This window comes from Mytilus galloprovincialis, chromosome 13 (genome assembly GCF_965363235.1).
Source record: "Mytilus galloprovincialis chromosome 13, xbMytGall1.hap1.1, whole genome shotgun sequence".
Classification (NCBI taxonomy): Eukaryota; Metazoa; Mollusca; class Bivalvia; order Mytilida; family Mytilidae; genus Mytilus; species Mytilus galloprovincialis.
The window spans coordinates 71996757-72022325 of record NC_134850.1 but is presented as its reverse complement, the minus strand read 5'-3'; the positions used below and the strand labels follow the sequence as shown (position 1 = coordinate 72022325).

The 25569-nt window shown below is 33.1% G+C and overlaps 1 protein-coding gene and 1 non-coding gene across 3 annotated transcripts in view; both read left to right on the top strand.

Annotated features, from left to right (window-relative positions):
• Positions 1 to 751: 751 nt before the first annotated feature.
• LOC143057336 (uncharacterized) overlaps positions 752 to 25569 on the top strand; it is a 32324-nt gene continuing 7506 nt past the window's right edge. Inside the window, exons 1-9 of one of the 2 annotated variants that reach the window (XM_076230637.1) lie at positions 752 to 935; positions 3495 to 3684; positions 4454 to 4578; positions 9132 to 10991; positions 12102 to 12509; positions 12998 to 13142; positions 14408 to 14514; positions 19139 to 19273; positions 22283 to 22382. In XM_076230637.1, the coding sequence (XP_076086752.1) occupies positions 836 to 935; positions 3495 to 3684; positions 4454 to 4578; positions 9132 to 10991; positions 12102 to 12509; positions 12998 to 13142; positions 14408 to 14514; positions 19139 to 19273; positions 22283 to 22382 (3170 nt within the window). In that variant the 5' untranslated portion in view covers positions 752 to 835. Of the gene's footprint in view, positions 936 to 3494; positions 3685 to 4453; positions 4579 to 4906; positions 4938 to 9131; positions 10992 to 12101; positions 12510 to 12997; positions 13143 to 14407; positions 14515 to 19138; positions 19274 to 22282; positions 22383 to 25569 lie in introns of those variants that run through there. The other variant, XM_076230638.1, reaches the window with a different exon arrangement.
• LOC143057971 (U2 spliceosomal RNA) lies at positions 17656 to 17848 on the top strand. Its single transcript, XR_012972895.1, has one exon. It is a non-coding gene; the product is annotated as a U2 spliceosomal RNA (small nuclear RNA).

The following is a 25569-nucleotide window of genomic DNA, read 5'->3' as shown; positions in this document are numbered from 1 at the left end:
CTCTATCTACCTTCTCAATATGTGATGGATAAAGATTCTCTGGTTCTTTTGGTGTGTCTCTCTCTCTGATCTTTCTGGTTTTAATGGTGTCTCCATGAGATTCTGCAGATGTATAAAGACTCTTATATATGACTTACATCATGGATCATTACACATCACATGAAAACCAATAGTTTAAAGTTTAGATACTGAGAATGAGTCAAAATGGTTAATATTAGGATAATGGGTAGGCTAAAACAAACCCCCAGCGGCATCCCCTATTATTTAAATAGTGCCCCCCCCCCTTTCCGGAGATCTGATGAGTGAGGGTTTGGATGGGCTTAGATGATCAAAGAATAATGCCGTTGAAAAATGAAGATTAGAGAAAAAAGGGGTTAATTTTTTGAAGATTAGAGAAAAAGGGGTGAAAATTAAATGTTTACAGAAAAACAGACCCCCGTGCAAAAATTAAATTTTGAGAAGAGTCTTTTTCATTTTTGGGCGTAAAATGATCTAAAATAGATGATCATAGATGAGGTCATGGATTTGACAAAGTTGATTTAGACAAAGTCGTTTCGCCGACTACGAGGTCTTTTTTATTAGACTGATATGCAAACGCGAGGAATGGAAAATGAAACTTGAACGTTGAAATTAGCACACGATATTTCTGCAAGACTTCCACAACTGTAAGGTCTCCCGACTAAGGGAGATAACTTGAGATTACGTGCACCGGAAAACGTTCTTGACGTCATCTCCTCTGAATAGCACTTCCGGTTTCCAGCGTAACGTCATTTTTTAACAAACCATAATCCTAAAATGAATCTTTGATGTTTTTTAGAGAATAGAAAATGAAGCAATGCATTTCCTCATTGTTGCTTCAAGATTATTTGTCCTGTTATTGCTAAGTCAAGAGGGAGCGTTGTTTTCCGATATAACGAAAAAGAAAAATACAATATGTAAGCTTTCTGCTGTGTTTATGTAGGGTCTGCGTATATTCAGATTCATATTTCAGATACTATACGTATACTATTTAAATTGCAGTAACAAATCCATCGTTACTGTCCCCCGATGACAGAGTTCCTAAACACAGGCATAGGCATAGACCGCTTGCAAACTCTTGGGTAATCAAATCAAATATGAAATTGTATTGTTGTAAAATCCAAATATTAAGATTTAAGCAACATATTCTGTAGCTTAGCACATGATCCAATAATTAATCTGTGGGTCACTGATGTGGCTCTTGACATTATATTATATTTGAGAATAAATACATATATAATGTAATTTTATTATTCTTTTATTCACAATATATATGTGTTTTTTAGCTTGATTATGACCAATGGTTATATTCCAAATATATATGTATATATATGCCTCCATTATTATTGTTGTTGTTACCAATTATGTAAATCAATTGTATCTGATTTTATGCCCTTTATGGGCCCTGTTAATTTGGGAAATAAAAATATTCTATTGTATTTATAGAATGTTTCCTATCATTTTAAAAATGCCAAACCATTAAGCCACGTAAAATCTAAATACAAAAATGCAAACTGACAAAAAATGAAAAGGAAATAGATAAAATATATCAAAATATCATGCATAAAAAGATAGTGGAGAATTCTTGAAGAACACACTTTGGTTAATATTTAAAAACTCATTACATTACTCATTGTGAACATATATCAGGCCCCCTGCCCCCCCCCCCCCCTAAATGATAAATCTGCCTCTGTGGTTCTCCATAAACCTATCTAATCACAAACTAATACTCAAACTAAGCAAAAGTTTCAAAGTCAATAGACCATGACTGAGGGGCGGGACCAAATATTCTCCATGGAAATGAGATGTGCTAATGCTTATACAACTGTATACCATATATCATAAACTTACCACTAGCGGTTCCCTATAAACTGACCTAATCAGAAACTAATACATGAAAACTATTCAAAAATTTTAAAGGCAATAGACCATGACTGAAGTGGCGGAACCAAATAATCTCCATGGAAGGAGATCTCCCAATGCTTATACAACTGAATACCCATTATCATTAACTTACCACTAGTGGTTACCCATAATCTGACCTAATCATAAACTTATACATGAAAACTAAGCAAAAGTTTCAAAGTCATTAGAACATACATGACATAACTGAGGGGGAGGGGCCAAATAATCTCCATGGTAATGAGATGTGCCAATACTTATATAACTGTATACCAAATATCTTTGACTTACCACTAGTGTTTCACCATTAACTAGACCTAATCCCAAACTTATACATTGCTGCCGCTGCCACCGACGGAAGCTGCATACCTATGTCTCGCTTTTTAACTCCATCAAGTGAGACAAAAATATCAAAAGTACAAATTGAAAGGCAAAGGGAAACTAGACCAACTCAAAAAATTAAAACATGAAATACAAAAAGTTAAACAACAAAGAACATCTTATTTGAATTATATTAAAAATATGATATGTGGTTGATGACAACCCTACAACTATATCAAAGATGTCACTTTCACCTTTCTCAAAGGATGTCCAGTCCCTTTATAAATTTATTGAAAAATGAATGTATTTGCTGTTTCTTCAATAACCCTCGCCTTACGGCTCACGAAATTTATTAACATTCTCTCGACTGGTATTTTTCGCAAATACCCCTCCTTAACATGATATATCTGTTTAAAATCTAGACTTCAAGAGGACTGGAAAAACAGGAAATTTGTTTTGATAGGCATGAAAATTTAGGGTAGACCAGAAGGTATGAAAAAGATGTATAGAACAGAACAGAATATTTTCATTTACCAAATTAGGGGCTGTGGAGGGCATATAGCATACAAACAATATTATCCTGATTATTATAAACAATAACATATGCAATACTCAGACAATAGACATGTAATAAAAAAAGAACAACAGGAATCAAACATACTTCATGCATTTTAAGCCTTTTTAGTTTTTAGATAAGCTATATAAAATGTATATTGAAAGTGCAAAAAAGTTTTTGTCTTTTTAATTAAATATATTATCGTGATTATATAATCCATATTTGGACTTCATTTTAGTGATTGATAAAACACAATTTATAACTGTGTTAATTAATAATAATATGAATAAATCAATTGTGCAAAAAAGCTGTGCTTCCATTTCCATCCTTTGCTTTTGTACACACATCAATTTTGAACATAACTCCTTTGAATTCCACATGCAGTGAAGGTATATAAATAGTCACCAACTTCTATTTTTTAGGAAGTTATATAAGTTCAGTATCTCTACCAACATACTCGATATGTTACTAAATTTTATACTTTGTTAACTTCCCCAAATATAAATCTTGCAATTAAAAATTCTGGTATTATAATGTTGTAACACATACAACTCAGGTTTGAATGATACATAGAATGTTAACCCTCCTGTTAACAGACAGTAATTTCCGCTGACAGTTATCTCCTCTTACAGTCTCCCCTGACAGTAACCTCTCCTGACACTGTTATCTCATTTTAAAAGAATTGTTTTATTTTCAGGTAATCAACACGTAGGCTGCTTTACAGTAACAGTAAAAAGTCCAGCATGTCACTCTGGTAAACTTGCTCAAAGAGGGAACTATTATGTACTTGCTCTAGGGGTAACAGATTGTGATGGACAGGATTATGACCCGGGAACTATTCACTGGCAGTTTGTTAAGCCACATAATCTTACACTTCCACACTGCAGGTAACCTTCTAGCACTAACATTGACTCATGTAATATTATAAATCAGTTTCAAATCTATTTATAATTCTTGTCTTGATTATAATTATAAACATATGTTTATAGATACCATGCTTAAACTCTCTTTTTCTAATATAGCCTCTTGTTGCTGATGCAGTGTAAAACAACTTCCCCTATCAATCTTAAATTCTTATACATATACATCTCGATGGTAAAAATTCATCCATCAATCTCCATAATATTTTTGCTGAAGGGAATCTGACATATTCTGTTTTTATAATAAATAAAAAAATGCACCAGAATGGCAATTAGATGCCTCAATACTTTCACTACATCAGTAAATTAATTTGCATTCTATAAGTTCAAGTTTTACTTTCTTTTCAGTTTTTCTATATTTTCTGATTTATTGTTCGAGAATTAGGACCAATAATTTTAAATGGTCACAATATTTCTATTAGAACTACATAGATATTAGATTTAGAAGATGTGGTATTATTCAGTGCCAATGAGACAACTCTCTATCCAAAAAAAAGTAAAATCACAAAATTACTGAACTCCGAGGAAAATTCAAATTTTAAAGTCTCTAATCAAATGGCAAAATCAAAAGCACAAACACGTCAAACAAATGAACCACAACTGTTATATTCCCGACTTGGTACAGGCATTTTCTTATGAAATAAATGGTGGATTGAACCTGGTTTTATAGCGCTCAACCTCTCACTTGTATGACAGTTGATATATTCATTATTAAATGTTTGTTTTTCTTTTCCAGTAATAAAAAGAAATGTGTAGTGAACAGGAACAAGTTGAAATTAGGTGAGACCTACCATGTACAGGTGGCAGTATGGATTGGCAGAATTCAGGAAAAACTTAAACTGACCATTGTATTATCTTCAGGTATAATTCAGGAAAAACTTAAACTGACCATTGTATTATCTTCAGGTATAATTCAGGAAAAACTTAAACTGACCATTGTATTATCTTCAGGTATAATTCAGGAAAAACTTAAACTGACCATTGTATTATCTTCAGGTATAATTCAGGAAAAACTTAAACTGACCATTGTATTATCTTCAGGTATAAATCAGGAAAAACTCAAACTGACCATTGTATTATCTTCAGGTATAATGCAGGAAAAAATCAAACTGACCATGGTATTATCTTCAGGTATAATTCAGGAAAGTCTCAAACTGACCATTGTATTATCTTCAGGTATAATCAGGAAAAACTTAAACTGACCATTGTATTATCTTCAGGTAAAGCTGCAGGTTTGAGAAATAAATATATCTGTGTCAGGAAATATAAAAAAGATGTGGTATGATTGCCAATGAGACATCTTTCCACAAGAGACCAAATGACACACAAATTAATAGCTATAGGTCACGGTATAGCCTTAAACAATGATCAAAGCCCATACAGCATAGTCAGCTATAAACGGCCCGGAAATGACAAATGTAAAACAATTCAAATGATAAAACTAACTAATGTATGTAAAAAAAAAATAATTAAAAACAAATATGTAACACATCAACAATCAACAACCACTGAATTACAGGCTCCTGACTTGGGACAGGCACATACATACAGAATATGACTGGGTTAAACATTTTTGAGGGATGCTAACCCTCCCCTAACCTGGGACAGTGGTGTAACAGTACATCATAAGAATGAACTATAAAAATCAGTTGAAAAAAGCTTAACTCATCAGATGAATACAAATAGAATACAAATAGCAGAGTGGAATATGGCTGGGTACTGGTATGTATCCCAACAACAAAAAGACACTATGTACAGATCTGATAGTTAACTTGCAATTACTGACTGCTAATTCAAAGCCACTAACAACTAAAAAAAGTTATGCATCCTAGACCACACTATCAATCAGTACACATCCAATTTAGTGTAAAGATGTCATAAACAGTATGAGAAAAACATAAACTTGTGCAATGCCAAGAAATACAGTCGTCCGCCATAAGTATTCGTAAAAACAAAATGGCCGCCAGTCAATGTAAATCTGCACATGAAAAAACTTGGAACTATTTAACAAGTAACAAAATAAAAAAATCCTACCTCAATACTTTGTTATGTTTCCTTTGTTCCTCATTACTCGTAAAATCCTCCTTGGATGCTGTTATACAACGATTTCAGGTAAGTCACAGTTAATTTGTCCCATATGTCACGAATTTCACGTTCCAGGTCTTTGGTATTATTTATGTTCTGAGTTCGTTTTTGCAGTTCCCTTTTTAATACCCACCAACAATTCTCTATAATATTGAGGTCGGGACTCTGAGCTGGCCAGTTCATGCTTTTTAGACCCGTTTCCCTACGAAAATCTTGAACAGATCGGGCTCGATGGACGGGGGCATTATCATCTTGAAAAACGTAGTTATCATCTGGAAAATGACGAACAACCACTGGCCACAAGTTATTGTCAATAATTTCAATGTATTTTAAGGCATTTATGTTACCTTCAACAACAGTAATAGTTTCGACACCATGGTAAGTGATGCATCCCCAGATCATTAAACTATACTTGCGCTGAGATGGAGGGCAAATACAATCTGTCAGCCACTCTTCTCCGACCTTTCTTCAGACACTGACACGAGAATCCTGCCCAATGATTACCTTGCACTCATCACTGAAGATTACTTTACTCCAGTGTGCATTAACAGTTTTATGTAAATTCCCCCTGCAATATTGCACTCGTTTCTTCTTGTTGACCTCACGGATACAAATTTTTTTCTTTACTGACCGCTTGTGAAACCCATCAGAATGTAATTTACGTTCAACAGTTCGTTTAGAGAAAGGTCGATCAATGCTCTCATTAAAAATATTAGTAATTTCAGATAAAGATTTACGGCGATGTTTTTTTACACAACGGGAAAGTTTTCTCATGTCCCGGTCATGAAAGGATTTTGGACTGCCTGTTCTCCAAATGTTTTATATATCACCCCGGTGCTCATACCTCTTCAAAAAACTGTAAACAGTACTCTGTTTAATGCCTGTCAATTTGATGATTTCACTTTTTCTGTAACCTGCATCATTTAATGCAGCGTGACGACTTTTCTGTTCAGATGTCAGTTCTTTTCCCTTGCGACCCATTTTGTTTACATTAGATACAACGTAAGTGCAGACGCCTCTGACGTCATTACGCACGTGTCACATGACAACCACATGTTTTTCCACATGATCATCTATATATAGATTCATTGCCATCCCGATTGTGACATGGAGACGACGGTCAAATCTTGTTTACCCTTCCGTGACGTGACCGCCATTGTTGTTTTACGAATACTTATGGCGGAGTACTGTAGGTATTGATAGGTTGCAGATCCATAGTTTGCTTTTAATTTACTGAATAACAAAATCAATATTAATACCAATTTAACAGTATTCAATGGTCTACATTGTTGAATTAGTAACCTTTTAACATGTATACATATCACTTTGTAATTGGTCATTCATTGATCTGTTCCAAAACATGTTCTATGCCACCTCCTATTTATAGCCTTGTTATATAGGTGTTCTATATAAGGTTCCTTGGGACTGTTCCAGAAAATGTTATGTACCGCCCAGGGATGGCACCAAGAAATTAAAAAAAAATAGAACAAAACTCCCTTTGCTTTTTGGTTTTTCAGATACAATCAGCCACACATATGATGATGAATTTAGCAAGTAGAAAAATAATGTCAATAAAATTTGGTGAAATAAAGGTCATAATCAAATTTTCTTTTATATAAATACATGATGGGGAAAAAGTTAACTAATTTATATAACAGGATCAAAATGATCAATATCTATGAATAAGATTCTTGAAGATAAAAAATAGAAACATTTAGCTCTCTAAACTTGTTGTGTTATACTAAAGTGTTCAACCCTACCCTTTTATCTTAATAACTTTTTTTTAAAGACATAAGAAACCTCAAATTAAAAAAAATAATGCATATTTTTTTTTATAACTCAATGGATAGTTTTCATTATAAAACTTATGTACATATACTTTTTTCTGAAGAAAATTCTTTAATATGTTCATATTTAGAAGAAGTTTACTTTATTTTAATTGCTTCCCTGACATATTTTCCGTATGCAAAGTGACCTCAGTGTGACCCATCTCGATAAATTTCGGTGATCGCAATACGCATGGATGTCCTTAAAATGAACTATTATCTGATTGTACATGTTAAACACGTCACATGCTCAATATCCATACCTTTTTTGTTTATTGTTGACAAACAGGTGACAATCGTTAATTCGGCTACAAAACACGAACTTTAATTACCTGCCATATTTTCACAACAACAGTGACCGATTGAAAAAAAAATTGACGATTATACGAAATTTAGTAAAAAAAATGATAAAATCGTGCACAAAAGACCAAGTTTATGATGTTTGTATGCATTGGTTCAAGAATTAGAATAACATTATATTTCACCGGTCACTCATTTAATATGACTTTAAACAGAACAGTATTTTAATGCAAAATAATTGCCTAATATTGTCAGATAAAACAATCATGTCTCACAAAACAAGTTTAGACCCACCACATCTTAGCTCCTGTCAGGTACCTCTATATTGCTAGCCTTTCTTGGTCTGGTTATTTTTTTTTATTTTGGTTCCTTTGTATGTTTTTGGAGTTCAATGTGGCTTTCATTTGTTTGAAATAGTATACATTATTTTGTATTCTAATGCAACAACCTTTGTTACGTTCATTTTGATTGGATAACGTCACTTATTTACATGGCATCAATTGACAATTGGTGCTATGGGACATACGCGCAAGGGCAGACGGGACATAACAAATTTTAAATACATGTTTTAACGTTGTTTTCTGTAAGTTTCATTTGAATGGAGATAACTGTATTGTATTTTAAGCTTCGACAACATCAATTGGGGATTTGATGGTCGCAAATAACCGTTTACTGTCTCTGCTAACTCGTCGCCAGTAAACTTAATTTGCCGCCATCAAATCCCCAATTGATGCCGTCAGAGCTTAAAATACAAAACAGTTATCTCCTAAGGGGCAAGCTTAAGCAGACACATCTCCTTGACTGCAGACCAATTGGTGACCTTTGGTTTTTTCGGTCTTTTCAGAAGTTTTACTTAAAATTATTTTTCTTTAAAAAAAAACCCAACAGTTGTCTTGTATGACACATTTTAAATGTATGTTACATAAAGCACTCTCTTTGCCATATTTGTCAGGGGTTCACAACAGGATAACCCTTTATTTAGTTATACCTAAACTTCTTTTTTCTAAATGACATATAATTTTTTTAAATGTTTTGTTTTGCATTATTTTTTTCTGGGGTGTGATATATATTGTAAAATATATTCCATTAAGTGGTTGTATAATTAATTCTTCCAAAATAATGTATTTAAAAATTTTATTCAAATTCAAAATTGTAAAAATATCAAGAAATTAATCTTTAAAACTATTTTTTGGGTGATTTTAGGAAGAAGCCGTCATTCCCATGGAAGCATTGTGGCTAGAAAGGGTGTTGATGAGGGCTTTGTTGGACATGTCCAGAAGTCAGAGAAGCTTGTCAATTATCACAAAACCATCAGAACAAAGAACAACAACACGGTTATATCAATAGTTCATCAACGAGAAGCTCTAGAAACATTGACAGAAAATAGACGACACAGAAGATACCCGAGAGACATAGATCAGACATCCCCATATCATTATGGTTATGTACAACGACATAACACTCAAAATGCTCAATCTATTAACCATAAGTCTGAATATCAACAAAGACCAAAATTAAGGCAACATGAAACTAGCTCGAGGATAGAAGCTCATAAGGTTCCAATTAATCATAATTCTGAATATCACCATAGACAACATACAAGTAGCAAGCAGAATGTAGGTCACAGTGATCCAGTTGTACATAATACTGAGTACCAACAGAGGCCATATTTAAGACAACATGCAAGTAACAGGCAGAATGTAGGTCATGGTGGTCCAATTAAACATAATACTGAGTACCAAAAAAGGCCACATTTAAGACCACATACAAGTAACAGGCAGAATGTAGGTCACAGTGGTCTAATTAAACATAATACTCAGTACCAACAGAGGCCACATTTAAGACAACATACAAGTAGCAGGCAGAATGTAGGTCACGGTGGTCCAACTAAACATAATACTGTGTACCAACAGAGGCCACATTTAAGACAACATACAAGTAACAGGCAGAATGTAGGTCACAGTGATCCAATTGAACGCAAAACTGAGTACCAACAGAGGCCACATTTAAGACAACATACAAGTAACAGGCAGAATGTAGTTCACAGTGATCCAATTGAAAGCAAAACTGAGTACCAACAGAGGCCACATTTAAGACAACGTACAAGTAGCTTGCAGAATTTAGGTCACAGTGCTCCAATTGATCATAATTCTGAGTACCAACAGAGACCAAAATTGAGAAAGATATCTAATGATATATATGAACATATGTCTGATGGCACTGATGAACATATGTCTGATGGCACTGGTGGACATATGTTTGATGGCACAGATGGACATATGTCTGATGGCACTGGTGGACATATGTTTGATGGCACTGATGGACATATGTCTGATGGCACTGGTGGACATATGTTTGATGGCACAGATGAACATTTGCCTGATGACTCAGATGATCATATATCTGGTGGCATGGATGAACATATGCTTAATGGGACAGATGAACATATGCTTAATGGGACAGATGGACATATGTTTGAGAACATGGGTGAATATATGTCCATTGACAAATATAAGAACATGAAGAGTCCTGAACATAAATTCATTGAAAAGTTCTTGGCATCACCTAGAAATAAAACCAGTCAAGTTTTGATTCAACTGGGCAATAAGATGGAAAACTATACAAGGAATTTAACCAACTCTAAGGAATATATAATGGTCATGTTGAGAAAAGATGTAGTCAAGTTATTGAGCTTGTTTAATCTGTCAAAATCTGAAATTCAGAATTTAGAGAATATGGTAAAAGCAAGAGCTGAATTGATAAAGAGTGAAAATACTGGGTCAGAAAATGTAAATGTTCAAACTGGACATGCCATGGCTGATATCTTTCATAAATTTTATAATATATCTTATCATGCTTCAAGAGCTGCCATACTCGAAGAATTAAAAGTCATCAAGCAGCACTTTGATAGTATAGATGCCTGGGGACCATGGTCAGAGTGGACAGCGTGTCCTAAGGCTTGTAAAGGTCAAAGTTTTAGAATGAAGGAAAGGAAATGTCAGCATGGTAAATCATGTATTGGTAAAAGTATGGAATTTGCCCCTTGTCCAGCTGATTGCTCAGGTAAGTTTTGGCTCATATTTTATTTAAGAAATAGTTCTATCATGCCATGCTCTATGCACATTTTAACATCATGAACATGGGTAGGCATTATATTTGTCAATATATTAAAACCAAACGTCAGTGAGGTATTAAGTATTGACAAATATAATGCCTACCCATGTTACAATGAGCATAGAGCATGGCATGATAGAATTGATTTTATTCTAATAGGATTATTTTGAAATTTTGTTCATTGAAGCGGACTTTTAATACATGCTTGAAATGTAAAAATCAACAGTTTAACAATAAAAAAAGGAGAGACACATCTAAACTTACTTTTCTAATGTTTTTATTTAATCTCTAGAGAGCAACACCAACAAAATGTCCATGTAGATCTACGGCGTTTTTAAAATTCATCTGACTTTGCAATATCAATTGTGAGGTCAATCACATGTTTTATTGGAACTAGAACAGGGCTTTGTATCCAAAGCTAAAGAAGAATGTCATTTTAGAATGTCAAATAATTAAATTATTGATCATGTAATGAAAATTGGAAATAGCTTACCACTTAAAAGATAAATTAGAATTAGATATAATAAAACTGATCACGCATGTACATTTGTATATGTATGCAAACAAAAAGTTTTGGGTATGTGTCTAAAAAAGTGATCAAGCTATACTAGTATGAAGAACATTACATATCACTTATCTAAAAATAGAAAACCTACAGGGAAAAGGCCAAAAAAATAAAGAATATATATATACATAAATATATAAAGTGCCTATAGAAAATCAACCTAACAATGTAAGAGTAAATCTGCTTCGTAACTTCCTCCCCGAGACGGAATGGAACCTGTACATAAATATATATAGAAAATTCATACACATATATTGAGCTTTGTCCTGAACTTGCATGAAATATTTGCCACTGGACATGAAGCAACTAACCAACCAACAATTAATCAATCATAGTCTTTACATTTTACATGAGCATGAAGAAAATGAGATTTTTCTTTGAAATAAAAGTGGAATGTTTATAATTGCTGTTAGGACATATTTATGGTTATTATTTTCACAGCATAAAATGTCTATCATATTAAAAGCTACTAATCTATGTTATTATTTTCACAGCATATCAGCGATGGACTTCTTGGTCTGGATGGAGTAAGTGTAGTGTGTCATGTGGAACAGGTATTTCTATAAGGAGAAGAGACTGTAAAATGGCTGACGAAGGATGTGAAGGTCAGGACTCACAATTGGATTCTTGTGCTAGGTCACCCTGTCCAATTCCAGTCACGACCTCAACCACGACCTCAACCACAACCTCAACTACGACCTCAACTACCACATCAACCACCACTACCCATGCTCAAATAATCATTGAATCACAATGGGGTCAGTGGTCTGAATGCTCTGTCACCTGTGGTATGGGAGTTATATTCAGACAGAAGTTCTGTCATGATCAAGGATGGAAGCACTGTAAAGGGCCAGTAACACGGGAGAATAAACGATGCATAACAGATTCTTGTAACCAGCTAGGTAATCAAAACTTTTATTCATTGTCCCTTAAAGTTTGTCTTCACACCCTATTTTTAAATGAAAAAATGTTGTTTGGTCTGTGTGTCTGTTCCTTCATTCGTCTGTCTGTCTGTCGGTCTGTCTGCTTCAGGTTAAAGTTTTTGGTCAAGGTAGATTTTGATGAAGTTGAAATTTAACCAACTTGAAACTTAGTACACATGTTCCCAATCATGCTATGATCTTTCTAACTATAATGCCAAATTGGAGTTTTGACCACAATTTCATGGTCCACTGAACATAGAAATTGATAGAGTGACTTGGACATCAAATTAGTTATACTGTGGACACATTCTTGTTGAAAATTAATTTAATTTATTTCTTACCCTTTAAAGTTGTTTAAACTAAGCACCTAGACTATTGATCAGGTTGAGATTTGCATTGTTCACATAATATTATTAATTTCATTGCATGGTGACTGAATTTCTCAAACACGTTTACTTTTTTTTTAGTGGAACGACAACAGATGCAGATTTTAGAAGGTAATGATGCTGTTTTACAATGTGGAATACATGGAATAAAAAATAATCAACAGAATAATGTGTACTGGATTACACCTAAAGGAAAGAAAATAGATCAACACACTGTCATTAAAAGGTTTGAAGGTTTTACTGTAAACTTATAATATATGTTCAAGGTTTGAAGGTTTTACTGTAAACTTATAATATATGTTTAAAGGTTCTAGATTTTACTGTAAACTTATAATATATGTTCAAAGGTTAAAAATTTTACTGTAAACTTATAATATATATTTAAAGGTTAAAGATCTTACTGTAAACTTATAATATATGTTCAAAGGTTAAAAATTTTACTGTAAACTTATAATATATGTTTAAAGGTTAAAGATCTTACTGTAAACTTATAATATATGTTTAAAGGTTAAAGATTTTACTGTAAACTTATAATATATGTTTAAAGGTTAAAGATTTTACTGTAAACTTATGTGTTCAAAGGTTCTAGATTTTACTAAAATGTAAATGCACACATAGTTAATTCAGAGCTAATAAGCTTTTCAATCTTTAAAATGATAAGTCTAGATTTTGTAAAATTCAAATTTATCATATGATGTGACAGAATTAAACAGTCTCAATTTAGCTTTTTCAACTTTAACGAAATATTAAGCAAATAATGCATATATAACTTTGTTTTTTCTTAAAATTATTCAACAAGTACCATACTTAATTGGTAAAAACCCTTCCTTAGTCATCATTATTTTATTTTATTTGATATTTGGTAGACATAAATATAAATTATCATTAAAAGAAATTGATGTAAAATAATCAAATGCACCTTTACAAATGGGAAAATTGGTGAAACATGTTAATCTGTCCTCTAACTTAAGCTGCCTCAAACAAATGTTAGAAAACTTATACACAATAGTTATTACCAGATTAAGTACAAATTTGTGTAGCATCACTTTTACCGTTATTCAGTTATGTCCCTTTATATAATATGCAAGCAGGAGCATGATCTGTGTCCCATGGACACATTCCCCATTTATTGAAAGTTGAAGTTTCATATGACTTTAATAAAAAAAATAAAAAAATTCCAGTATGATTATCACTACTTAAGTTTATGGAAAAATTGTGAACATCACTACTCCATGACCCTTACCGTATATATATATAATTGATGTTTTCATCTGTGATCATAACTAATCCATGACCTTCAAATGATGAACGATTTGTTCTTTTTGAAGAAAAAATAAGCCACTAAAACAGACTACTTATGTAACCCACAAAATGAATAACAAAGTTATCATCAATGAAAATGATCCAAAGTTATAAGCTTATCACATCTCCTCTATTTTAAAGTTAAACATAACAATTTTCTATTTCACTTTTTGTACCAATATTTTTCAGAGTTTTTGTTGTTGATGATAAATTACTACTTAGAGAAACACAAAGAGGAGAACATGGAGTTTACCATTGTGTGTCATCTGATGGACGAACGTCTGATGTAGAAATAGGTATGATTTACAGATAATTGGTTGTCAATCAAATAAGCTTTAAAAAAAATCCACATTTAATTAAAAAATCTTACACAACCCAGTGAGGAAATTCAAATGCAACTACACTGTTATTAACTTATGGTATAACGCCATCTTGGATTGTACCATGGCAGTACACAATTGATCTTGTTCTTTGACTCAATCTGCACACTTGGAGACAGTGTTGCAACTTATTCCTTAGACTGTTTGTTTGTGTACAGAAAAATAAGTGATTTATTGCATTATCATATATTTTTGTTTTTTTATGCCCATCCGTAGTGCCATAATTGGTTTCTGGTCTTGAACTTCTTTTGCCTCAACCAAATGTTATGAAACTTATACATAATGCTTATTACCACAAAACAGTGCAGATCAAGATAGAATTTTTGTTAATCGTTCTAGAGTTATGTCCCATTTATTTTAATCTGGTTTTCAACTCAGCAATTTAAGGGAATACAACTCTAAAAGTATAAAGATTATACTGGAATTATAGGGAAATTTCAATGTTTTACTTGTAGCAAGAAAACAAGTTTGATGACACCATTTATAGCTCACTAAGTGAGCCATCTTTCATCATCTGACGTCCGTCATTTACTTTTACAAAAATCTTTTCTTCTGAAACTACTGGGCTAGATTAAACCAAACTATTAAAATCACAATCATCATTAAGATATTCAGTTTTAAAAAAAAAGTGTTTGATACTCAACATGTTGAACATTAACTAACCTATTTGAATGAAATTTTGGTGAATTGTTTATATCTATTAGTGTGAGCTCCCTCTTGTTTTTATACGCCTGTCAAAATTTTGACTGGACGTATTATGGTATACAAATGTCCGGTGTCCGTCTGTCCGTCTGGCGTAAACATGACGCACCGTAACTTGAGAATGACTTATCCAAATTTCATGAAACTTCATATAGTTGTTTCTTATGATGGTCAAATGGTCTGTATACTTTTTGGTGAAAATAAGATTTAAACTTTTTGAGTTACGGCACTTTGTAACTAAAACAGGGGTGTGTTTTTTTTTCACATGTCGCACCGTATCTCAAAAACGTTTCTTGATTATTGCTTAAAACTTTACACACTTTTTAGTTATATTAATCTTAATATCTGTATACTTTTTGGTGATGATTCAAAATTTCATTTTTGAGTATTTTGTAAAAAAGGGGGATGTTTTTTTTTACATGTCGCGCCGTATCTCAAAAACGATTTATGATTATTGCTTAAAACTTTACACACTTCTTTGTTATATTAATCTAAAGATCTGTATACATTTTGGTGATGATTCAAAATTTCATTTTTGAGTTATTGAGTATTTTGTAAAAAAGAGGGAGGTTTTTTTTACATGTCGCGCCGTATCTCAAAAACGATTTATGATTATTGTTTAAAACTTTACACACTTCTTTGTTATATTAATCTAAAGATCTGTATACTTTTTGGTGATGACTCAAAATTTATTTTTTGAGTTATTGAGTATTTTGTAAAAAAGGGGAGGTTTTTTTTTTACATGTCGCGCCATATCTCAAAAACAATTTATGATTATTGCTTGAAACTGTACACACTTCTTTGTTATACTAATTTAAAGATCTGTATACTTTTTGGTTTGATTCAAAATTTTATTTTAGTAATATTTGTTAAAAAAAAAAACTAGGGTAGGGTGGGGGGGTTTCACATGTCCCGCAGTGTCTCAAAAACAAGAAATGGTTATTGCTTAAAACTTCCTCAGAAACTATTTATGATTATTGCATGAAACTTCCACACAAGACGTCGGGCGTATCATGCTCTCATGGTGCAGCTGTTTATTTATAAATTTTAGATTTTACATTTCCTAGTTTTATACAAAAAGGGTGATTTTCCAGGTTTAAACAATAACTCAAAAAGCCTTTCAACAATTTTCAAGAAACTTTGGTGAACTATTTATGTATTTTAGATTTTACGTTTTCATGTAATGGGGTTTGATTTATTACAAAAAGGGGGATTTTCCAGTTTTCAGACAAAAACTAAAAATTGCTTTGAAAAGTTTGCCTGAAATTTTGGTGAATTGTTTATTTATATTGATGTAAGTTACCTCTCCATATTTATGAGTTTCAGATTTTAAGTTTACTGGTTATCGGGTTTAATTCATTTAAAAAAATTACTTTCAACAGTTTTCATGAAACTTTGGTAAATTGTTAGTATCTATTGTTGTAAGCTACAATTTGATTTTTATAAATTTTATATTATTTTTTTCTGAGTTATTGAATTTTATTCATAAAAAGGGGTGATTTTCAAGTTTTGGGTCGAAATCCTTATTAAAGTGATTTTTGAGCTGTTTTCATTAGACTTTGGTGACTGATTTATATCTTTTAAGATAACCTCCCATTAATTTTTACAAATTTCTGATATAACATTGAGAAGTAATTGAACTTTTTCTTTAAAAATATGACAGGTGTATCTGTAACAGTTGTATCTTTGTTTCCGCCAGGGTACTAATGATCCAGAGGATGAAAATCCCTAGTGTAAATCTTTTAAAAAATAACATTCCTAAAAATAAGTTATAAGTAAAATTCTATAATCTTAAACTCTGGATTGGATAGATTCCATTAGAACATGGCATGATAAATGTCAATACATGTATAAATGATTGATTATATGTTTATGATGAAATTAATTATTATTGTAAACTATTAAACTCCTTTTGAAAATATGCAGATAGATAACATTTATTGTCATAGTTTCTTTTGAGATTTAATGAGAATACCATCATGTTAAAATTTGTTAGTTTAAAAGCCACTGAGATCAGTACTGGTTTCTTATTATAGATTTTTACCTGTAAGCTATAAATAGAACAAACTATACCTATGTTTATAACAAGCTAAGGACGACAACTATTATCTACTTTTCACTAAAGTGCTCTCTTTTATTTGCAATATTGATTGAACACGGCCAGTAAATAAAACTTCATTAATACCAAAAAAGAAAAAGAATGTAATGTTATGAATTTAGAAATATAAAGATGGCTATTCCTTCATACAAGATAATAATTTTGCATCGAAAGCATGTCGACATATTTTACATTCAATACCTCTTCTTATGAAAATATTTATTTGATTGAGGTCCCAGAGAATTTGTGAAACTGGTATCGCTTCTCGGCCTTTTGGCTAAGATCAAAGTGTAGTATCTGTTCTTATCAGCTTAATATCTGATACGTACCCCATGTGGGTACTTCGATATTAAACTGATTTTTGGTACTCGATGAGATGTCAGGGGCTTGCTCCGCTCTCGTCACGGGTTGGCCTGGTATTGCAGTACCTCCAGGATCGGCCCACTCCCCTCAGGGGGAGAACAAATAAAGTAATAAAAGTTCCCTGAAATAATATCTGGGCTAAATGTTTGATTTTTGTATTCTCTTACGACTTAAAACATCATAAAAAAGATCTCTATGATATATATAGGGCAGATTTTACAATAAGAAGGAATTATTGTTTTTTTGTATCCATCAAAAAAGCAATTGCTGAAACTGTGAAACAGACTGTGTAATGGAGTAATGCATTATGTTATTGAATAAAATGTGTCTTTCTGAGTAAATAAAAATAAAAATTACTCTGTGTTTGTGTTTTTTGTTAGAATTAGAGGGTTTTCAATTTCAAAATATTAGACATGGAATAGACATCATGACCTACTTTACTGACATCCAGCTTATTTGGAGTGAAATTTTGAAGTATTATTTATAAGTTGAGCCTAATAACATGGACTTATATTTTAATAAAAAGTCTTCTTTTGTGTTTTAATCATAACTTTAAGGCAGATTTTTATTGGTAAAGGCTAAAAAAGGTAATTTAATAATATTGTTGCTAACGTCACATCTTTTCCGTCCATTGTGGTATGTCACGATCGCAATTTTCTTGTTGGTTCTCAGACAGGCCATTGTAGTTATTTTTATCCCGGGTTTTATAAATAATTGAAAATAGCAATCATATTAAATTTGGATGACGTAAGGGGGTCAAAGGACTGGAGGAATCAATATCATTGGCTGTTTTATTTTTTGCGAACGTTACTGCTCGAGGTTTCCGTCCTAATCAGTGTCACGTGAGCAACATATATTTAGATCTGTAACTCTCCTGTATAGGAGTTACGATATCGCCCTTTGCAAAAATAGATTCGGAGTCAGTTCCTTCACATGATGGGGAAGCAAAGAAGGTCAGTTGTATGTAATATTGTTACAAGAGGACCTTAAATGTATTCCGTCCATCAAAAAGACGTTCGCAACAAAACGTAATGTCATGATAGTAGATGTTGCTAATGTTACTATTACGAATTGGTTTCTTGTGTATTCATTTGATATAAAGTACACCTACAAATGACATTCTGTATATTAAGAAATTCTAAACCAGACTGTACAATTTTATTACTCCAGGCATATATTAAACATCACTGTGTGCATACATTTTAACTTTTAAAGATGTTGTTGCTCATGTGACATGTCCAAATGTCGCTAATGTTACTCATTTTTGTCTCTGTCACGTTAGCAACATGAAAGTAGGAGACAGAACACAATACTGTAAAATCTGCCATAGTTCTTTTTAGTAAGAATATTAAAATAACCAAAGACATTTTGTTACAGATGTTTTATGGTGTGGATTAGAATTGTGCCAGCATGGAGCCAGTTGTGTGAGGACACCAGCAAGACTAGAACATGGTCACAAAAGATTTAAGTGTGTGTGTCCATCAGGATATATGGGCATGTTCTGTGAGCAAAGTAAGTCACCATTAACAAATGTGTGTGTCCATCTGGGTATATGGGCATGTTCTGTGAGCAAAGTAAGTCACCATTAACAAATGTGTGTGTCCATCAGGGTATATGGGCATGTTCTGTGAGCAAAGTAAGTCACCATTAGTATATTACAAAGGCATCTTCTTCAATATTAGTTCTACTTTCTGGAAAAGCAACATCCAATTGATGTCACAGCAGAATCTATATGAATCAGTAAAAGTCAGGTGAAGGGTGTAGATATGTTACTCAGAGACCGCACTGTACTTGGAAAATAAAATAATCATTAGATATAAAAGGGGGAATGGAATAACAATATGCAATGTTTAGAATATAAAATTATAAGCCATTACATGTACCAACATTATTATAACAAATACTGGTAGGTCAAATTTGCAATTTTTATGAGGTGTCAAAAAATGAGGGACAATAAATATGCAAAATTGAAAGAAACCAAAAGGTTTGCCTAAAAAGTACCAATTTAATCACTTGTGTTTATATTTTATGTTACAGAGATGCCACTGCCCTATTATCTGATTCTAGTGATTATCCTGATGAGTAGCCTGGTTTTTGTCAACATTCTAGCCATGTAATCACTTGTGTTTATATTTTATGTTACAGAAATGCCACTTCCCTATTATCTGATTCTAGTGATTATCCTGATGTCTAGCCTGGTTTTTGTCATCATTCTAGCCATGTAATCACTTGTGTTTATATTTTATGTTACAGAGATGCCACTGCCCTATTATCTGATTCTAGTGATTATCCTGATGTCTAGCCTGGTTTTTGTCATCATTCTAGCCATGTAATCACTTGTGTTTATATTTTATGTTACAGAGATGCCACTGCCATATTATCTGATTTTAGTGATTATCCTGATGTCTAGCCTGGTTTTTGTCATCATTCTAGCCATGTAATCACTTGTGTTTATATTTTATGTTACAGAGATGCCACTGCCCTATTATCTGATTCTAGTGATTATCCTGATGTCTAGCCTGGTTTTTGTCTTCATTCTAGCCATGTAATCACTTGTGTTTATATTTTATGTTACAGAAATGCCACTGCCCTATTATCTGATTCTAGTGATTATCCTGATGTCTAGCCTGGTTTTTGTCATCATTCTAGCCATGTAATCACTTGTGTTTATATTTTATGTTACAGAAATGCCACTGCCCTATTATCTGATTCTAGTGATTATCCTGATGTCTAGCCTGGTTTTTGTCATCATTCTGGCCATGTAATCACTTGTGTTTATATTTTATGTTACAGAGATGCCACTTCCCTATTATCTGATTCTAGTGATTATCCTGATGTCTAGCCTGGTTTTTGTCATCATTCTAGCCATGTAATCACTTGTGTTTATATTTTATGTTACAGAGATGCCACTTCCCTATTATCTGATTCTAGTGATTATCCTGATGTCTAGCCTGGTTTTTGTCATCATTCTAGCCATGTAATCACTTGTGTTTATATTTTATGTTACAGAGATGCCACTGCCCTATTATCTGATTCTAGTGATTATCCTGATGTCTAGCCTGGTTTTTGTCATCATTCTAGCCATGTAATCACTTGTGTTTATATTTAATGTTACAGAGATGCCACTGCCCTATTATCTGATTCTAGTGATTATCCTGATGTCTAGCCTGGTTTTTGTCATCATTCTAGCCATGTAATCACTTGTGTTTATATTTTATGTTACAGAAATGCCACTGCCCTATTATCTGATTCTAGTGATTATCCTGATGAGTGGCCTGCTTTTTGTCATCATTCTGGCCATGTAATCACTTGTGTTTATATTTTATGTTACAGAGATGCCACTGCCCTATTATCTGATTTTAGTGATTATCCTGATGTCTAGCCTGGTTTTTGTCTTCATTCTAGCCATGTAATCACTTGTGTTTATATTTTATGTTACAGAAATGCCACTGCCCTATTATCTGATTCTAGTGATTATCCTGATGTCTAGCCTGGTTTTTGTCATCATTCTAGCCATGTAATCACTTGTGTTTATATTTTATGTTACAGAGATGCCACTGCCCTATTATCTGATTCTAGTGATTATCCTGATGTCTAGCCTGGTTTTTGTCATCATTCTAGCCATGTAATCACTTGTGTTTATATTTTATGTTACAGAGATGCCACTGCCCTATTATCTGATTCTAGTGATTATCCTGATGTCTAGCCTGGTTTTTGTCATCATTCTAGCCATGTAATCACTTGTGTTTATATTTTATGTTACAGAGATGCCACTGCCCTATTATCTGATTCTAGTGATTATCCTGATGTCTAGCCTGGTTTTTGTCATCATTCTTGCCATGTAATCACTTGTGTTTATATTTTATGTTACAGAAATGCCACTGCCCTATTATCTGATTCTAGTGATTATCCTGATGTCTAGCCTGGTTTTTGTCATCATTCTAGCCATGTAATCACTTGTGTTTATATTTTATGTTACAGAAATGCCACTTCCCTATTATCTGATTTTAGTGATTATCCTGATGTCTAGCCTGGTTTTTGTCATCATTCTAGCCATGTAATCACTTGTGTTTATATTTTATGTTACAGAAATGCCACTTCCCTATTATCTGATTTTAGTGATTATCCTGATGTCTAGCCTGGTTTTTGTCATCATTCTAGCCATGTAATCACTTGTGTTTATATTTTATGTTACAGAGATGCCACTGCCCTATTATCTGATTTTAGTGATTATCCTGATGTCTAGCCTGGTTTTTGTCATCATTCTGGCCATGTAACCACTTGTGTTTATATTTTATGTTACAGAGATGCCACTGCCCTATTATCTGATTTTAGTGATTATCCTGATGTCTAGCCTGGTTTTTGTCATCATTCTGGCCATGTAATCACTTGTGTTTATATTTTATGTTACAGAGATGCCACTTCCCTATTATCTGATTCTAGTGATTATCCTGATGTCTAGCCTGGTTTTTGTCATCATTCTAGCCATGTAATCACTTGTGTTTATATTTTATGTTACAGAGATGCCACTGCCCTATTATCTGATTCTAGTGATTATCCTGATGTCTAGCCTGGTTTTTGTCATCATTTTGGTGTTAGTTATAACCTGCATCTGTCACAGGTAACACGTCAACAAATATCCTTACTTTCAGTCAAATATAACCTAGGAAACATAAGACCATAGTTTTCAACAAACAAGATATATAACTCAGACATAGCAATTGTTATTACAAACATGTTACAAGATCTAATTTTGTAAACCAATGTGCTATATGTATTGGATTCCAGAAAGCCAATGTAAATTGGCCTGTTTTGGGGAATAAAGTGGCAAGTTGAAACTGATGATCATCACAAAAACAAATCTGAGATGGAGATGGAAATTTTCAAAACTAGAAAAAAATATTTGTATGGGTACCAATGAAAAAGTTGCACATTAATGAAGTCGTTACCCTTGAATTTTACTTTATAAAAGTAATAGAAATGGGTTTATCATGCTCTTATTGCATAGTTACTAGTCCAGTCAATCTAGCATAATTAATTTGACCCTTACCTTGAATTAATTGCAACAGAAGAATTTTAAAATTAATCTTTACCATTATAGACAGGTTTTTCCAATTATCTACCTTCGTTTGTGATGCGACTCCTAGGCGTCGTGGTAGTAGCGATCGCCATTACAACCGTGAAAAAAATGTAAACAAGATATACATCTATCTCTCAGACCGCATGCAATTAACGTAAACACAAGAATGTGAAGCGTACTTGATCTCGGTAAATTACAGAATAAATAATAAAGTAATTAGATATGTAATGGAGATTAAAATTATTAAAAGTATAATTGTGTTTTAGGCCAGGTGTCCGGTGTCCTAAAATATAACTCGCGGTATTTGATACGTTTTAACCCGGACAAAATATACATAAATGTTAATACCCAGGTTACAAATCGATTAAAATATATTGATTATTATGACACATTCATAAATAAAAATAAAATGTCTTGCCGGGTCAAATGTCATAAATCCGAAAAAAAACAGGTGCAATTTTATTGAACTCAAATAAATGTCTGTGGTCGGACCTAAAATTCAACAATCTTCTAATCCGATGGTCCTATAATTCGACAGCATGCATTTTCTTTGGCGCGCAGTTACTTAGATAATCTGAAAAAAAATAAACCTATAGACATGTACCGTTTGATGATAAGCTTTTTCACAGAAACGACTTTTTTTGCATGTGGTTCGACTCACGCATACTGCTAAAAATTGAGTGACGTTTGCGTATGGCGTCGGGACATATGTAAAATTTGCGATTTAATTTGGCCGAAGAAGTTTTGAAATTTCACGACCAATGTTATCATATAGTTATTAAGTGTCGATTCTGATTTCTTTTGCAGAAAAATTACTGGACTTCTTTTAAACCGAGTTTTACTTTGCATATTGCTGTGTGTTTGTTTAATAAAATTAACGGTACCAATACATGTCTCTTCAGTGATGCTCGTGGCCAAAATATTTGAAATCCAAAGCTTATATAAAAGATTAATCTTCATTGGCTAGATGTATAGGGGAGGGTTGAGATCTCATCAAACATTTTTAACCCCGCCGCATTTTTACGCCTGGTCCAAGTCAGGACCCTCAGGCCTTTGTTTATAGTCTTGTATGATATTTTTAAAGTTAGTTCATTTATATGCTTAGGAGTTTAGTTTGACGTCCATTTCACTGAACTAGTACATATCTTTGTTTACGGGCGAGCGGAAGCCCGCCTCCGGGTGCGGGATTATCTCGATGTGTCGAAGACCTATTGGTATTATACCCCTCTATAAATTCACGATGTATATAGTACAGTATTAAAGTATTACATTAGGGATGTATATTGGACCATCATCCTTCTCAGTGAACTGTCGGAATTTCTGGTTGTTGCATTATGCCTATGCTTCCGTAGGTTCTAGTAATCTATTTGATCACAAAGACCTTTGAAAAATCTTTTCTAATATGTAAAATTTCATAATTCATGCACATAATAATCGACTGAGGAAAGTTAAAATCAAGTTTCAACAGAAAATACTGTATACAAAGTGGATATATGGTTTTACACTAGTAATTTTGGGGCCCTTTATAGCTTGTTGTTCGGTGTGAGCCAAGGCTCCATGTTAAAGGCCGTACATTGACCTATAATGGTTTACTTTTATAAACTGTTATTTGGATGGAGAGTTGTCTCATTGGCACTCACACCACATCTTCCTATATCTATATACTTTAAGCACACATGTATGCCTTCATATATGGACCATCAAGACGAGGTTTATAGATAAGTGCCCTTAATAGTAAGTTTTGTTGGGATTTGTCTATGGTTGCTGTTTGCAAAAACTAAGTTTTTCATCAAGAACTGACACCACTGAATAGAATATTTTACAAGCCGCTTATTTTCGAAATATGAAAGCGCCATCACAAATAACCAAATATCAAACTAAGTGTTAACCTCATCAGAACTATGCGTAATATGTCTATACGCTAACTTGGATTCCCCCTTTTATTAAAGTTTGAGCTCCTTACTCGTCTCCTCACTCGTCTGTTAGCAATATGTTTGTCTGAGCTTATGTTGTCGGAACGACTGTCCATTTTGAAGCACAGTCATCTATGTATAAAAAAAATCTTCTCTTCATACTAGGTTGATATGCATCAGATTATAACTACGTAACACTGCATGTGGCCTCGGGGTAGGTTTCATTGTTATTATCTAAAAATATGTACAGGAACGGATTGAGGAGGGTGCCCGAGCCCCCTTATGAAGCTTCATTCATGGTGAATCCATTATTTTTTTTTACCGCTTCCACTACAAATTGTGTCTTGTTTGGGGACCCGTGGTCCCCCTTTTCAAAATCCTGGATCCGCATCTGATGTGTAGGTATTCTATACAAACAGAGGCAGATGAACTGTAATCATCGGAATAATTTTCATAGATAATTTAAGTTTCACGACGTGTCAACATTCGTCTGCCAGTGTATCAAGTTTTTTTGTTGTTTTTTTTTAAACGTATTGTGTGTAGTCGGCACAACTTGTACAGTTACATCATATACATATTTTATTTATTGAGTTTTTCCACATCTGAAATTTTCTACGATTATTTGTACAACTTTTAACTGCACAAGAAATACCTCCACCTTTTTATAACTTTCGGCAATATTCATAGTAAAATAAATAAGAAAATTAAGGAAATACAAATGTAAACAGAAAATCGATAATGTTTTGATCAATACACGTGCGTTATTTTTCACGGTTGTAATGGCGGATCGGTCACGTGAGAGGTTAATGGATGCG